Raw genomic sequence first — 17,693 nt, 5'->3', positions numbered from 1 at the left:
CGAGCAAGGAGAAAGTGAGGAAGTGACTGATTGGCTGTCCATACACCTGTTGATTTTCCTCCTGAGCACACAGCCAGATGCTGCCCAGCCTCCCTTGCAGCTGCTATTGCCATGGGACTGGGTTCTGCCTGCTGGGATGTGGCCAGAAGTGATACATGCTGCTTCCAGACCTGGGACCTAGACACTGCCCACGTCCCGTCAGACCTCACTGGTCCTTATGATGTGTGTGCGCATGTGTGTGTGTGTTTGCAATGTGCACACTTTCATTTTTCTTTTCTTTTCTGTTTTTTTTTTTTTTTTTTTTTTTAGAGACAAGTTCTTGTTCTGTCACCCAGGCTGGAGTGCAATGGTGCAATCTTGGCTCACTGCAACCTCCGCCTCCTGGGTTCAAGCAATTCTCTTGCCTCAACCTCCCCAGTAGTTGGGATTACAGGCATGAGCCACCATACCCGGCTAACTTTTGTATTTTTGGTAGAGACAAGGTTTCACCATGTTGGCCAGGCTAGTCTCAAACTCCTGACCTCAGGTGATCCACCCACCTTGGCTTCCCAAAGTGCTGGGATTACAGGCATGAGCCATTGTGCCTGGTCATGCTTTTCTTTTTAAATGGACTCAGTTGCCTAGATTTGGGGATTTCACAGAGAAGTCTAGATTTCTGATTGCTCTTGAATGACTGTAAAATCTGGCATGGTAGGTTTGTGGCACAAATGAATAAGTGGATAGGCTCTGTTGAAAGAAGGGGTGAGGCAATATATCTCCTTAAAAAAAAAATCAAACCGGTGCCCTGCTCCCCCCATCCCATCTTACTTTGCGGTATTTCCACAGCTGGTTGCCCTTCATGCTGTGGCAGTCATAGAGCGTGACAGGGCTGGTATGGGAGATGGCATCAAAGCAGAACTTCTTGGTGTGCTGGGGGTCTCCAGGCCGGATGTCCTCTCTCCAGGTGAAGGTGAATACCTGTGCACAGGGGCATTAAAATAGGGACAGCAAAGCCAAGGACTTTTTTTCTCCATTTTGTAAAATTATGGAACATTTTAAACTCAGAGGTCTAAAAAATAATATATTAACTGTGCCTCCCATTCTGACCACCTAGCTTTAAAAGTTACCAACTTGGCCCGGCGTGGTGGCTCATACCTGTAATCCCAGCAGTTTGGGAGGCCAAGGCGGGTGGATCACTTTGAGGCCAGGAGCTTGAGACCAGCCTGGCTAACATAGTGAAACCCCATCTCTACTAAAAATACAAAAATTAGCCAGGTATGGTGGCATATGCCTGTAATCCCAGCTACTCGGGAGGCTTAGGCATGAGAATCATTTGAGCTTGGGAGGTAGAGGTTGCAGTGAGCTGACATCGCGCCACTGCACTCCAGCCTGGGGTACAGAGTAAAAGAGCAAAGTTACCAACTCAAGGCCAATGTTGTTGCAGCTTTACTTCCACCACTGTCCCTACCCTCACATTATTTTGAAGCAAATCTCAGATATCATATCATGTCAGGTATAAGCACTTCAGTAAGTGCCATTATAACATCTAAAAGTAGTTACTACAAAGTCCAAAATGTCACCAAATATCCACAGTTCAAGTGTTCTTGGGATTATTATTTTTTTTTTGAGATGGAGTTTCACTCTTGTTGCCCATGCTAGACTGCAATGGTGCAATCTTGGCTTACTGCAACCTCCACCTCCTGGGTTCAACCAATTATCCCGCCTCAGCCTCCCAAGTAGTTGGGACTAGAGGCGCATGCCACTACACCTGGCTAATTTTGTATTTGTAGTAGAGAAGGGGTTTCACCATGTTGGTCAGGCTCTTCTTGAACTCCTGACCTCAGGTGATCTACCGACCTAGGCCTCCCAAAGTGCTGGGATTACAGGCGTGAGCCACCGAGTCTGCTCAGGATTCTTAACCAATTTCTTTTCAGAGTTCGTCTGTTTGAGTCATGATCCATTTGGTTGATAAACTTTTTTGTTTCTTTTCAGTAGCTTTATGGAATAATAACTGGCATACAATAAACTGCACACATTTAAAGTGTACAATTTGATACATCTTGACATACATTTACATCTGAGAAACCATCATCATAATTAAGGTAATGAACATACCCATCACTCCCCAAAAGTGTCCTCATGCTCTCTTGTAATCTGTTCCTGCTGTCCCCACCAACCCCCACATCCTTAGGCAGCCACTGATCTGCTTTCTGTTTCTAGTGATTAGTTTGCAATTTCTAGAATTTTCTATAAAGGAATCATACAGTATATATTCTCGTTTCTCATTTCTTTCACGCAACGTAATTTTATTGAGAATCGTCTATGTCCTAACAGCATTTATCAATAATTCATTGCTTGTTATTGCTGAGTTTGCATTCCAGTTCCTTGCTATGGGACATCTTGGTGGTTTCCAGTTTTTGGTTATTACAAATAAAGCTGCCATGAACGTTTGTGTACAAGTCTTTGTATGGACATATGTTTTCTTTCTCTTGGATAAATATGTAGGAGTGGAATGACTGGTCAACTTTCTAAGAAACTGCCACACTGTTTCCCAAAGTGGCTGTGCCATTTTCACTCCCATGAGCAGCATACAGGTCCAGTTCATCTACCTCTTTGCCAATCCTTAGTATGGTCAGTCCTCTTAATAGGTGTGTGCTGGTATTTCCTGGTAATTGCAATTTCCATTTCTCTATTAACTAATGAAATTAAGCATTTTAATATGTCTATTTGCCATTCATATACTTATTTTTGGTAAAGTGTCTACTTTAAAAACATTATTGAGTTTTGAGAGTTTGAGTGGATACAAGCCCTTTTATTTATATATTCTAGATACAAGTCCTTTATTAGATATATGCTTTACAAACATTTTCATCCCATCTGCGGCTTGCTTTTTTTTTTTGAGACGGAGTCTTGCTCTGTCACCAGGCTGGAGTGCAGTAGTGCGATCTCAGTGACTGCAACCTCTGCCTCTTGGGTTCAGGCAATTCTCCTGCCTCAGCCTCCCGAGTAGCTGAGACTATAGGCATGTGCCACCACACCCAGCTAATTTTTGTATTTTTAGTAGAGACAGGGTTTCACCATGTTGGCCAGGATGGTCTTGATCTCTTGACCTCGTGATCCGCTCGCCTCAGCCTCCCAAAGTGCTGGGATTACAGGTGTGAGCCACTGCACCCGGCCTGGTTTGCTTTTTATTCATTTTGAATTAGTCCAATTTGTCAATTTTTTTTCTTTTGTGGATTACGTTTTTTTTTGTCGTATCTAAAAAATAATTGTTTAACCCAAGGTCACTCCACCCAGGCTGGAGTGCATGGCACAGTCACTGTAACCTTGAACACCTGGCTTCAAGCAATCCTCCACCTAAGCTTCCCACAGTGTTGGGATTGCAGGCATGAGCCTGCTTGTCTGAGCAGTGGCTCTTCCTGCAGGCTGGCTCACCTTCTGCATCCCACCCATCCTACAGTGAGGCTGACCATGCCCCCAGGCTCCAGGAGTCAAGGTAATGAACATACCCATCACTCCCCAACAGTGATGGCTCTGTCCCCATCAATATGAGGAGTTCATCACCTCTTGTATAATCAGCTCAGGGACACAATTCGTGGGAGCCAGGGCTTTTCCAGAACTCTTGGAAGGAGCATGCCTATCCATGGGGCTGCTGATGGCCACATCTGCTATTATGCAGGAAGAGCCAGGTTGAGAATGAGGCATGCAGAGAGGGAAGCAGTCTCTTGAGAGATCCAGCAACATAAGGCTTTTCAGTGACATGAGCCAATAACCCTCTTTTTGTTGAAGGCCATTAGGCTGAACGTCCATCATTTGTAACCAAAATGGTCTAGACTGATGATTTTACTGCATTGTGAAGGAATCCCCTTTCCATGGTGTTCAGGAAGATCTTGAAACGCATCCCGGGGCTGACTCTTGTCACTTGTCACTGACCCATGCTTCTCCCTCCCAGCTGGCCATGTGAGCACCCCAGGCTGCAGATGTTTCAGAGAACCTGGCTGCTGGACCCTGAGGGGCGGCTCCTACCTGCATGTTGTTCCAGGCGGCCTCCCCGCGACCCCGGACGCAGCCCTCTAGCCTCAGTGGGGAGCCCAAGGCCCCATGCTTTGTGTCTGCGCACAGCCCTGTGCCCACATTTCGGATCTGAAAGAGAAAGAGGGAAGGACTGGACCACTGACTAAGGTGGCTTAAGGTGCCCTCCAGGTTTCTGCCAGGTGAAAGGGGAAACCGAGGGGGAGACATTAGCTGGATTAAGCTCCAAATCGTCTTCATAAAGCTTGCCCTGGGCTGTTGAAGTGCCTTGAGCCTCTCCATAAAGGAAGACTCAATCCACAGAGCGTAATCCTAAGGACTGCTGTGTTTAGAGCATGCAGAGTCCCGGCTTGGTGGTGGGGGACAGGAGGTGAGGAGTTGAACCTGTTGGTTCAACTTCTCAGGGAGTGGAGCCAGGGAGTCCTGGCCAAATTTTAATTGAATTTGTATTTTAACCAAGGGCTCTGCTTTTTGGCCTAAAGTTGAACCAAATTTTACCCCCATTCCAGGTGATGCAGGTGCAGGTGGTCCAGGGACCATACCTTGAAAGCCCCTAGAAAAGGACATGAAACCTTTGCTGTATGTCATGGGCTCTCTGTCCCTTAGAGCAGGTGAATGGCAAGAGGTGGCAGGAGGCCCCCTCACCCCCTACTGAGATCCAAAGAACAATAGTGGCCTCTTACCCTTCAACCACAAAGACGGGTGTGGTGGGAAGAGCGCTGGGCTAGGAGTCTGAAGCCCTTGGCTGCTCGTTTGCTTGGCCAGCAAATACTGATTGGGCACTTACTGTGGGCAGGCCATTGTGCTAGGTGTGTGGTGTCACCTATAGTTCCTACCTTATAGATATCAATCCTACTTTGTCTGAGGGGTAGGGGGCTGTGGTGGTTATGAAAATGCACCACTCAATTTCCTGTTGCAGGGAGTCTTATTGCACCAGATCCTGTATTCTGAATCTACCATTGTGTCCACCCATGGATGGATCCCAGCCAATGAGTGAGGCAGACCTACCCTTGTGAGAAGCTGAAATATTCTGGCTGGTGATCCGGCTTGGGGACTCTTCATTAACTTGGTCAAAGCTTCCTTACAGCTTTACTGCAGTCTGGAACTCTTCCTACCCTGGCCCTCCTTCCTTCCCTCGCCCCTTTGCAGAAGTCAGACCCGTGTCCTGGTCTCATGGCTCTCCTAGTCTCCCCAGGCATCTTCATTTTCTCTCTCAAGTGTTTGACCCATAAATCTTTTGTGCGTCTAATCCCACTGTGGCATCTGCTTCTTGGAGGACTTGAACTAAAACACGTGAGAAAGCCAACAAGCTGGTAAAGAGCCAGAGAGCCTCATGAGGGAAGTCCACACAGCAGTGTTCCTGGAAACTGGAGGTATGTTGGGGTAGGCGAGCCAGGCAGCTGAACCAGGCAAGGGCTCTGTGATTTGCTGTACGAATTTGAGCAAATCATACCTGGTGTTCCTGCCAGCCCACCATGCCTCTCCCCTTCCTCTGGTAACACCACCCCGACTTTCCGTTCCTCACCCACCCTGTGGCCAGCCAGAGCGTCCAGCCTACCCTGCTTTCCCTCTTCCCTGATGGCCCCAGTGATTGGTACAGGATCCAAGAATAAGACTTGATTCCTGTACCTTTACTGATTATACTTGGGAAGAGGTGTTTACTTTATGCTCGGTTGGCCAAGCAGGGGGATTGGTCAGCCTGAAGCTTCTGGAAGCCATTTTGATACCTTCAGCATGAGGCCAACATAAAAGGAAGCTAAGTTCAGCAGGAGAAAGAGACTGACATCATTTGAACCCCCGGATCCAGGTTGTCTTGAGACATAGCTACCCCAGGCTCCTATGTGAGTCAATACACAATATATTCACCCCATTTTTAAAAAATTGGTCCTCTGAAAGTGCCCCAACTCTTATGCTTCCCTTTTCCAAGCTCCAACATCTCCATCTGTGAATGGGTAGGCCCTCTAAGCTCGGAGACCCAGGATCCCATGATGGCATGCTCGTCTGCCGGCGGAGACTGGTCTGCCTCGGCCAGCAGGTGCTTCACGGGCTGCACCATGTGCTGTTGCACAGGGCCCCATGCCTAGGAGGGCCTGGCTTGGTTTAGACCTCTGTTGCTGCTTTCTTGAAATTCTGAATAATTTTATCTTTGATCTGTCCTTTGTAAGTGAAATCTGACGGGACAGTGGAGTGTGTGCATGAACAGAGAAGCATGCTGTTCCTCTCTGCCCTGTCTGCATGCAGCATGTGTGAAGACACTAAGTGGGGTGCTGGTCCCAGAGGCCAGGCTTTCCCTTTAAAACCAGAACTTGCTCTGGGTGCACTAAGAAGGGCAATGGCATCCTAAGAAGCAGGAACAACCAACAAGTCCTATCCTGTCCTTTTTTACTTGCTCTACTGCCCCGTGTTAGCCAAGAACTTTTGCAGGAAAGACAAAGACAGGGCAACCCTTAGTTCCTTTTCTTTTTTGAGGCAGGGTCTTGCTCTGTCACCAGGTTGGAGTGCAGTGGCACGATCACAGCTCACTAGAACCTTGACCTCCTGGGCTTGAGCAGTTCTGCCTCAGCCTCCCAAGTTGCTGCAACTACAGGCACTTACCACCATGCCTGGCTAATTTCTTTTTTGTAGAGACAAGGTCTTCCTATGTTTCCCAGGCTGTTTTCAAACTCCTGAGCTCAAGTCATCCTCCTGCCTCAGCCTCCCAAAGTGCTGGGATTACAGGCATGAGCCACCGTGCCTGGCCCCTTAGTTCCTTTGCTTTCAAGCCCTTCCTTACTCATCAGTCAATGGAAGGTAGAGAGTGTTGGAAAAATATGTACATTATCAAGAAGTGAAGTAAAAACAGCTGAGTTAGTTTTGTGCCATGTTTAGACTGTTCTGGTGAGAAATATGCATGTAGCAGGTGGGAAATACAGATCAAGTCACTTCACCCATTCTGAACATGAGTTACATGCTGTTAATTTGCATTTTAAACTGTATAATGCAAAGCTGAAAGGTAAGATTCATGCTAATAATTTAAAGTTTTAATTTTTCTATACTGAGAACACTAACCAGTAAGTAAAAATACACCATGACAAGGCGAGAGAGAGACCAGGAAAGAAAGGAAACCGTTTTATATTCATGCCTTTCCTCCCTGCGCTTGTTTTCTGCCTTTTGAACATGGGGTCTGCATTTGCATTTTTGCACGCCGAGTAAATTATGGAGCCAGCCCTGCCCTCCAGACTCACCTCCCCCCAAGCTGCAGCCGGGGGCTCCACGGGTGGGTAGAACTTGGGCAGGTCCCAGGCTATCTTTGTCATAAACCACTTGAAACTCTTGCAGTTAAGGGAGCTACGGAGCTTTTTCTGGGCGGCGACGTCCCCAGCGGAGAGGTGGCGGTATTCAGGCCGGCGCTGGTAAATGTACTCTGCATACTCGTCCATCCACACTTCTGCCACCCGCTTAAGGTTCTGTGGGGCAAGAGGCAGTAAAGGGGTCAGTCTCTCCGAGAAGCCAAAGCCAGGCAGTGAAGTGAAAAGCGTGCTGGCAGGTCGAGGTCAACCCTTCTTTTCTGTTGCATCAAATATCCCCGCCCCACCATGTGTTTAGGCTTTCTGTATTTCTAGTTACCTGAATGCATGTTTTAAGGGCTTCACAGCTTACAGTTGGCCAATAGGCTGCTATTGTTTTGCCTACCCATCTTCCATCCCCTTTTCTTCTAGCAATAGCCCCCACTGATTTCCTCTGGGCAGGCACTCTGTCTCCCTGTCAGCTCATGCGGCAGGAGGAAAGGCATGGACCTAGCCTGGCTAATGTGAATACAGGTGCCCCAGTGCAGGGACTGCTCAAATAGCAGACACATTCCCTAAGCCCCACCAATCACAACCAATAGGCATCAGCCTTGGGATTTTTGCAGGAACTATTGGAAAAATCGCTCTGTTTCTGCTTGGATTGTTGGGTAAGACAGGACGCCAGCCAGAGCTGCTGGACTCGATACAAGGAGAGCATGTCCAAAGATGAAATCAACCCAGAATGAAGCAGAGCGGAGGGCTGGATCCAGGAATGCATTCTTTTGGCTCACTGTCTAACCTGCTCAGTCACAGAGGCAATGAGGAACGGCTGTAGTTTCACTCCAGCTGAAAGCAAGTCCGGCCACTCTGACCATGGCCAGACTGGTTAAGAATGATACTGAAATTTACCAGTGTTATTCTTAAAGGATTGAATAACGTCGTATTTTAGTTCTAATTGTAATTACTATTGCATAATTGTATTTTCCAGACATAGCTTGATAAGCTGTTTCTCCAAGATTTTGAACTTTTTTTGCTATAGTTCACTGTTTGCACCAAAGGAAATGACTTTACACTTATTCCTCATGCTAATTCTGGATTATTACCAGAGTCCAGCCATGTCTAAAGCCAGAGCTACCTCGGACTTTCCAGTTACAGGAGCCTGTATATTTTCTCTTTGCTAAGCCAATTTGATTTGGTTTTTGTCATTTTCAACTAAGAGTTTTGACCAAGTTATGTGAGAAAAGCAAATTATAATTTGAAACCAAAAGGTGTAATTCCATCAGCAGCTGGAATTTCTAATAATCCCTTTTTTTTTTTTTTTGAGACGGAGTCTTGCTCTTGCCCAGGCTATAGTGCAGAGCCTGATCTCGGTTCACTGCAACCTCCGCCTCCCAGGTTCTAGCGATTCTCATGCCTCAGGTTCCCAAGTAGCTGGGATTACAGGTGCCTGCCACTGCACCCAGCTAATTTTTGTATTTTTTTTTTTTTTAAGTAGAGATGGGGTTTAACCATCTTGTCCAGGCTGGTCTTGAACTCCTGACCCCAAGTGATCCACCTGCCGCAGCCTCCCAAAGTGCTGGGATTACAGGCGTGAGCCACCGCGCTCGACGTCTAATAATCCTTTGAAGTGCAAAGGTTTCTGCTACTTTCATCATGAAGCATAAAGATAATCAATTTTAAAAAATGACATCCACATGATTGGCAAGCAGAGGCAGCAGGTGAAGAAACTGTTAATGGGTAAACTTGGGGACAGAGGAAGAGGCAATATTCATGTGTGTGATGAAAATTCCTTATTCCATCTGCAGTGCAGACACCACCCAGTGAGAACTTCTGGTATGTGACGTATCTGAGAGCAAAACTTCAGGGTTTAGGGGAAATTCTCTGCTCCAAAACACGTTTCTTCAACCCCTGGGGTTCCCCCACATCCCCCTTTTAACTCTTCAGGCTTTACCTCCTTCATAAGTTTTCTCCCTATTGCAATCCAAAATTGCCTCTGAAAGGTAAAGAGAAGTTAGCACTTTAAGCTGTTATCAGTCATTTGCACCTCAGTGTGAAGGACAGCTCCAGGAGCAGAAGGTCAGGCAGGGGTCCCAAATGTTTAAATGTCTTCTATAAAGAGCCGGATAGTAAATACTTACTCTTTGCATATGGTATCACCGCTGATGTAGTTATAAAGCAGCCACAGACACCATATAAATGGCGTGGCTGCGTTCCAATAAAACTTATGGACACTGAAATTTGATTTTTATATATCACAAAATCTTCTTCTTTTGATTCCCTTTCCCTCTAATGATTTAAAAATGTAAAAACCATTCTTAGCTCACAGGCCATACAAAAACAGACTGCTGACTCTTGAGTAATGGGGAAGGAAGCCAGCATGAGGGAAGGAAGCCAGGGAGGCCCCTGCACTGGAGACAAAATTCTCCCGCTCCTCCATTTTGCTGGCTCTGAGTTGGGGACCAGGAAACAGCTGAATTTCCTTGTTGCTACCTAGTTCTTCCTGATGCTGAAGGGTCCACAGTGGGTTAGAAAACAGTTCAGGAACAGTGTTTATCCCCACCAGGCCCCTGCATAGCAAAGACTGTTTAATTTAAAATGTGCTAGAGAAACACTTTAAAACACAGTATTTCCTCTGCTTTTTCATGTCCACCAGGGTCTTTTGGCTCAGTCTAACCTGCTCAGTCACAGAGGCAACGAGGAACTGCTGTAGTTTCACTCCAGCTGAAAACAAGTCCGGCCACTCTGGCCATGGCCAGACTGGTTAAGAATGATACTGCAGCCGGGCGCGGTGGCTCAAGCCTGTAATCCCAGCACTGTGGGAGGCCGAGGCGGGTGGATCACGAGGTCAAGAGATCAAGACCATCCTGGTCAACATGGTGAAACCTCGTCTCTACTAAAAATACAAAACATTAGCTGGGCATGGTGGCGTGTGCCTGTAATCCCAGCGACTCAGGAGGCTGAGGCAGGAGAATTGCCTGAACCCAGGAGGCGGAGGTTGCGGTGAGCCGAGATCGCGCCATTGCACTCCAGCCTGGGTAACAAGAAAGAAACAAAGTCTCAAAAAAAAAAAAAAAAAAGAATGATACTGCAATTTACAGTGTTATTCTTAAAGGATTGAATAACATCGTATTTTAATTCTAATTACTATTTTAATTAATATTGCATAATTGTATTTTCCAGACATAGCTTGATAAGCTCTTTCTCCCAGATTTTGCACTTTTTTTTTTTTTTTTTTGCTACAGTTCACTGTTTGCACCAAAAGAAGTGACTTTACACATATTTCTCTCATATCTCCCCTTGTCAGAGACATAAAAAGGGCCTTGGAATTTTAGTGGGCTTGGGGCTCCTCAAACCCCTACTCTCAACACCTCCCTACTTCTGAGTCCCAGTCCCATGTGAGGCCCAACTGTCCGTCTTCTGCTTGGATTATAGAGATTTGCCTGGGTCCTTGGAGTTCAGTCTCCATTTTTGTTTCACCAAGTTTGAGTAGTTTCTGTTACTGCTTTCCCTTTTTCCAGAGGCAGAGATAAGAAAGATTTCAGCAAGTTTAGTAAACAATGTAAGACTGGCTACTTGTTCCTAAGGCAGGCAAGCTGGTGGACAGCTCATCCTTCCTAAACCGCTGCTACCTCAAGGCTGTGAGACTATGTATTAACTTCTCTTCCCTGGTTCACAGGGGCATGGTTTCAAAGGCAAGAACTTCCCAGTGACATGCCTGACCTGCCTTCTTTCACGTCTCCATCCGGGAGCCTAGAGTTCTTTGTGTAACTTTCACTCACATGGAAAAGGTAGACTGCCCAGGTGAGCTTCCTTTGTTTAGAAAGCCCGGGAAAAGCTATGGGAGGAAAAGCTATGGGCCGGGCAGCCAATCCAATGTCAACGTCAAAGATAAATCACTCCAGTGGAAGTTTGAAGGAACTCCTCTCATGGGACAAGAACTTGCATGGGGCAGGAGTAACTCCCAGATTAAAAGACCCCCTGCCCCTCACCTGTGTGGACTCCATCTCTGGATCCCCTCCCATGACAGTGTGGGCATTCCCTCTCTCTCTCCCTCTCTCTCTCTCTCCCTACTCCTCTTTCTCTCTCTCTCTCTCTGCCTAATAAATCACTTTTCTGCAAAACTGAGTCCAATATTTACTTAAATGAGCCCACCACACCTCCAGGGCCTCTTCCCCATTCCTGGGGCAGGGGATGCCAAGAACCTGGAACACCCAGTTACATCTGTCTGGCTGTTTGACCTTCCAGAGTTCATACAGTCTCAGTTTCTCTGCCTGGCTCCCTCAGAGCTATTGGGACAACTCTTAAATGTATCAAGATGATCAACTAGGAGACATGCTCCAGAGGGCTTAGGATGTTGTTGTTAAAACACTGAGCATATATATATATATGTAAATATATTAGAGACACAGTCTTGCCCTGTCACTCAGGCTGGAGTACAGTGGCATAGTCCTGACTCACTGCAACCTCCACCTCCCAGGTTCAAGTGATTCTCTTGCCTCAGCCTCCCTAGTAGCTGGGATTAAAGGCATGCACCACCAGGCCTGGCTAATTTTTGCATTTTTAGTAGAGATGGGGTTTCACCATGTTGGCCAGGCTGGTCTTGAACTCTTGACCTCAGGTGATCTGCCTGCCTTGGTCTCCCAAAGTGCTGGAATTACAGGCATGAGCCACCACGCCTGGCCCACTGAGCAAGTATTTTAAATGTGATCTGCAACTAACTGAGGGTTGTTAGTCACCATAATAAAATGCCACACCTGAATCAGGCATCTCTGTGGTTCTGCAAACCTACACATAATCAGACCTAATGGATCACAGGATCCCTGGGGAAGAAGCCACGGGCACCACTCAGATTGTTAAGTGGTTTAAAGCCAAAAACAGGATGCTGCTTCAGTACAGGCAGCTAAAAGAGAAACACGCTAAAATGCCTAAACACTGATTTTAGATAAGACTTTTAAATACACCTTCCAGTCTTTATTGTTAATATTGACGCTGACACTAATCACAGCAGTCACTGTTTAAGGAACAATTGCTATGTGCCAGGCACCTGTCAGACACGAATTCTGGCTCTAGTTACTTAACATTTCTATTGCCAACACCACGTTTCATGTTCCCCATCCATAAAATGGGGTTAAAAACAAGTGGGAATGAAGCGAGATAAGTAAAATGCTTTGCATGCCTGGCTCAAAGGGAATTTTTATAAGCGTGACTACAGTTGGCTATTATCCACTGAATTCATCTATAATAATAGTTCTGTAATAAGCAGGAGGCGGTAGTATCTCTTTATCCGGTGGGCCTTTAAAAAACAAAAGCAAAAAACTTTTTTGGAGACATGGTCTCCTTTTGTCACCCAGGCTGGGGTGCAGTGGCACACACAGCTCACTGCAGCCTCGACCCCCCTGACCCAAGCGATCTTCCCATCTCAGCCTCCTGAGTAGCTGGGACCACAGGCACACACCCCCGTGCCCGGCTATTTTTATTTTTAGGTGGCCCTTATCAATAACAGCTCTGCAGAGGAAAAGAATGCTTTGGGGTTGCTCCTGGTCTGGAGTCGGAGTGTCCCCATGGTCCCTTGTGGCCAGAAGAGTCGCAGTCTTGGGCGGACCGAGAAAGCATGTGCTCTTTGCCTGCCTGGCACCTTCCTCAGGGATCGCCGAATGGCCTTTAGAAGAACGCGATTCCTGCTTCAAGGGGCTGAACCTAGAACCCACCCCCCGCGTCGGGTGGGGCTGTGGGTACCGCGGATGGCTGGTGAGGGCGTCGTTAGGCTCTGCTGCCACTGGAGGGCACTGCCGGCTCTCCTTTCCCTCCACGCGGCCCCTGACACTTCCCAGAGCCCAGCTTCCACGCACGGACGGCGCTCGGGGAGACGCGCGGCCTCTTTGAGCCTCTCAGCTTTCCTTGTAAGTCACAGGACAAGGCTCTTCCAGGACCCCGGGGGCTACAATTCTGCACGTCGAGACTGTCAGGTGACGAGGGAGGAGGCAGTGCCCTGGACAGAAGGAGGCAGTGCGGTCTAAAGCCAACCCGGCCAGCAGGGCTCACAGGCTCTGCAGAGGGAAGGCTGTGCCGGGCCCTTTCCAGCTTCCCTGCAAACCTCCCGGAGGCTCTTTCCTCCTCTGGGGACCCTCCCTCCTCTTCGTTTTTCTTTTGTGGTCACCTGGATTTATTTAGTTTTTCAATACATTTAATATCAAAAACAAAAACAAACTCTGGCTAACAGATTTCCATTAGCAGTCAGTGGCCAATTTAATTGAAGCAATGATTGATACAAACCATTTTAAGGCAATGAAACAGTTTGACATGCAGAGGTTTTGACTGTGAGAGTGGACAGGGGTAGGGAGAAGAGAAAGATACAGTACTGACATTTATGAACCCCACCTCCCCTCCAGAAACTTAATACGCAGGCTTTTCCAACACAACACACCACCTGTGTTAATATTTACCTAACGTTTCTTTCCATCACCTCTGGTCTAACTTTGCACCTGCACTAGCTTTGCACTAAGTAATAATATCTGTGAAATTACAAGTTAGCTACACGAATACACATTAATTTAGAATCCACATTAAACACATGAACCAGAAAACTTCCTGCGTCTGCTGCCTAAGACCATCTCATCTGTCACACTTTGGGAAACAGTATCATCTCCTGAATTCTCCTGGCAATGCTGAGAGTTGGAAAGAATTAGCTATCTTTAAGCAAAGAAGGAAACAGGTTCAGAGGAGCTAAGGTTCAGGTCACACAGCCAATGAAGGGTAAGGATTTAAGGAAGCTCTTTTAAATTGGATTCCACCTGGAGAATGGGGGCACATCCTCAAACCCAGGGATCACACAACACAGTCCAGGGCCCCCAGGAGGCCTCAGTGCAGCTGATGGTCCTAGGCCAACCCCTTCTCGCCCCTCAGGAAAGCCACCACCTTACCCGGGCCAGGCTGACTCCGGCAGGGACCTTGTAGGGCACATACTTCCTGTAGATATGGCCCACCCTGGAGCAGGGGATGTCCTCCATGCGGCCCCCACACATCCACACCTGTGTGGCAAGAAAGGGAGAGATGATGACGTTTCTGCTTCCAGTTCACCATCCCATTAGGCCAGCACCCCTTAGTGCACTCAGCAAAAGCATCAACCTGGACTGTCTGCTGAAGCCTGGATCACAGAGCTAATGACGTGGGGAAACGCAGTAATATAGTAACGGCAGTACAAACAGCTGACAGCACTGACTGCTTACCATTGCCAAATGCTATGCTAAGATGGTCACATGCACAACCACACTAAAGCCTCATCAGAAGACCTATAAAGTAGGTAGTAACAGCTCCATCTTACAGATGCTGCAACGGAGGCTCAGAGAGGCTAAGAAATGTGTCTAGGGTCACAGAGTAAGTGATGGAGCCAGAATTTAAACCCTGTTTTAGCTGACTCCAGAGTCTGAGCTCTAATCCACTATGGAGTGGTGTGTTGAGAATTCTAGGGTGGTACTGGAGGATCAGTGAGAAAGACCATGGTGATCACAAAGTGGTATCAGCCACAGTATGAGGAGTCAAGGGGGCACACAGGTTCCACAGATTTACAGATGCGCATTTGTTTTCCTCCTGGATCTGGGCCTCTGGCTGGGTCTTCCTGAGCAGTTCGGTCAGCCTCCCTGCCTTGCCTTCTCTGAGTCTGGCTTGCTAGGCCGTGCAGCTGGGTCTTGCCACAGTGTGGGATCTGATGGTTCTCCTTGTGTCCCTCTCCCAGGGAGGAGTATCTGACATCACAGCGAGCTCCTAAGTTTGCCTGCTGGTCTGACAGCAATTTGGAAATCTTAACATGTACAGTCAATACTGACTCACACCCACTGAGGGGCCCAGCCTACACAGACCCTCCTTGGCAGGCCTGGGTTCGAATCCTGGCTTAGCCACTTACCCATTTTATGACTTAAGGTACTTAACTTCTCTGGGGCTCAGTTTCCTGTAAGGGAATAGAGGAGGCAGGACTGGAAGATGAGATACTGTGTGTAAAAGGGCTTAGCACAAGACCTGGTGCATACTCAGGACACAGCAATGAATCCGTCAGCCGAGGCCCCAGCCTCCGAGGTGGCCTCACACTCCCTGCCTCCTAGTGTTTGTGCCCCTGTGTAGATGCCTCCCATTGAGTCACATGAGGACTGACCTGTGTAACCCACAGGATACTGCAGAAATGATGGTTATGAAGATGCCATGGCTTCTACCTTTCCCTGTGGGACTACTGGCTTTGGGGGAGCCAGCTGCCGTATTTGAGGACACCCAAGTTGTGCTATGGAGAGGTCTATGAGGTGAGAGCTGAGGCCTCCTGCCCACAGCACTAACTTGCCAACCAGGTCAGTGAGCCACCTGAGAAGTGGAGGTGGTGGCCACAGTCAAGCCTGCAGATGACTGCGGCCCTGGCTCATAGCCTGACTGTTTCCCTATGTGAGACCCAAGGTGGAGCTATCCAACAAAGCCACCCCTAAATCCCTGGCCTAGCGAAGCCTGGCTGTCATTAACTGTGTGTTGCGTTAAGATGGATTCTGGCACAGGTAGCTAACATGGGAGATGGTTTCAGGTGGCGATGGCAGAGCAGGGCCATTGCGTAGACTCGTTGTGGGGGTGTATGGGATGTGAGGCATGCTACTTTATGCTCCCCAGTCAGGGAAAGCCTCACTTCGGAGGGGATGTTTGAGGTAGAACCGAGCAGGTAAAAGTAAAGGCGAGAGAACAGGTGAGAGAAGAGAAAGCGCAAAGGATTTTGGCAGGGCCAAACTTGGTGTAATCAAAAAGAGAGCCAGGCAGGAGCAGAGGGAGAAAGGGGAAGACAGATGGGAGGGGAGGCCAGAGAGGCAGCAGGGGCCTCACTGGCAGAACAAGGAGTCTTCACTGGTCTTCAGAGAGGGAGACACACAACCCAGTTACATCTTACAAAGATGGCTCTGCCTGTGGGGTGGAGAAGGGCCTGAAGTGGCAGGCCTGGGAGTCTCTTGAAGCTGTTCTGATACGAAGCTGTCCTGGCGCTGGGTGAGGGGCGCTGCAGCAATGGTGGGGACACAGCTGGATTCAGGATATTATTATTAATCTTGCTACCATATTCTCTCATTTGTGGAATGGGGACATCTGCAACCCAGATTCTGTGCAAAAGTGCTCTTTTCAGTTGGAACTGCTTGATGAGGTTGCGGGGATTGGGCTTCACATCTTGATTAATTCAGGGGCTCTAGAAGGGCTGCTCTTCCACTGGCTCCTAAAAGGTCCTTTGTCTCCCAGTACTTCCTGCTACTCCATCCCCAGCCCTGATGTACTCTGGCCCTCCCGAGAGGGGATATGCACCGGGCTGCAATTAGTGGAAGTGCTGCCTGGAGAAATGCAATTATATTCTGATCTTGGGGGAGAAAAAAAAGTCCAGCGAGTCAATAGAACAGAACATTGGTCTCGAGATAATGGGCTCCTGATGGCAGATTAATGTCAAGGCCAAGCCAAGAAGTTTATTTTCAAAGCAGGAGATATTGATCAGGCGCCAGCATCCCATAACAATAACTCTTCCTTTATACAAAGTGATTGATGTGGAAGTGATGCTTTTGTCTGGCAGATACTGCCCAGGTTGCTGTTGGGCTGCCCCCTGCCTTCCAGGTGGTGCAGTGGCGCTGAACAGGTAGGACACCTTAACCATGCTCTATTTCTGAATGTCTCCTGGGCAGCTGACCAGGCCGGCATCCAGCTCCTTGTCTTCATATTAAACTCGCATTAGCTAATGAGGCTGTGTGTTCAGCTCTGCCTGGCAGAGGCACCTAACTTTATGCAGGTGGATGACAAATTTCCAAATCCTACTCTTCGCTGTGACCTCTGGTTTCTTTGGCCCCAATTATGCTGGCCATCAGCCTGAAGATTCCTGAGGGACCAGGGTGGCCCTGATATGTCGGGAAGCTTGAGGCGTTCAAGATGCCCTCATATACCCGGGATGTCTGGAGGGTTTGGTCAGTGGGTTGACTCCATGGCTTCCCTGGCCAGGACATGATGCTGGTGGCCGACTCACAATGTGAACTACCCTCAGGAAGACAAACATCTGTTCAGCTGAAGCGGCTTCAACCCTGGGTCCTTTAGGAGCAACCTAGTGCAGGCCACGCCCATCACTTCAGAATGTCCTCTGGCCTCACCAAGGGCCCTGAGCAATCCTCCACCCTCACCTCAACCCACTCACCTCTTGCTCATCACACCCATTGAGTCCTCCCATAGACTCCTCCCTCTGCCTGCCTACCTCCTACTCATCCTTCAGGTCCCCTTAAGAGCCACCTCCTCAGGGGCTTCTTACCCTTTTATACTTACACATGGCACCTTGTTTCATTGCTTTTACCAGAAGTGCAATATTAATTATTCACAGGATTACATCCCAGGTCTAGCCTCCCTGTCATGGGCATCTGTTGTTTTTGCCTATCA

General features: G+C 48.0%; 1 protein-coding gene across 2 annotated transcripts in view; it reads right to left on the bottom strand.

The window, feature by feature from the left end:
* Window positions 1-17,693, bottom strand: part of GALNT10 (polypeptide N-acetylgalactosaminyltransferase 10) — a 222,595-nt gene that overhangs the window by 4,151 nt on the left and 200,751 nt on the right. For both annotated transcript variants that reach the window (XM_032263772.1, XM_032263773.1), the window contains 4 exons: window positions 14,198-14,305; window positions 7,236-7,457; window positions 4,006-4,122; window positions 808-957 (listed from right to left, as the gene is read on the bottom strand). In XM_032263772.1, coding sequence (XP_032119663.1) covers window positions 808-957; window positions 4,006-4,122; window positions 7,236-7,457; window positions 14,198-14,305 — 597 coding nt within the window. The remainder of the gene's footprint in view (window positions 1-807; window positions 958-4,005; window positions 4,123-7,235; window positions 7,458-14,197; window positions 14,306-17,693) is intronic.

The sequence above is a fragment of the Sapajus apella genome, unplaced genomic scaffold, assembly GCF_009761245.1.
Source record: "Sapajus apella isolate SASKATOON/1434 unplaced genomic scaffold, GSC_monkey_1.0 scaffold138, whole genome shotgun sequence".
Taxonomy (NCBI): domain Eukaryota; kingdom Metazoa; phylum Chordata; class Mammalia; order Primates; family Cebidae; genus Sapajus; species Sapajus apella.
This window is presented reverse-complemented; position numbering and strand designations above follow the sequence as displayed.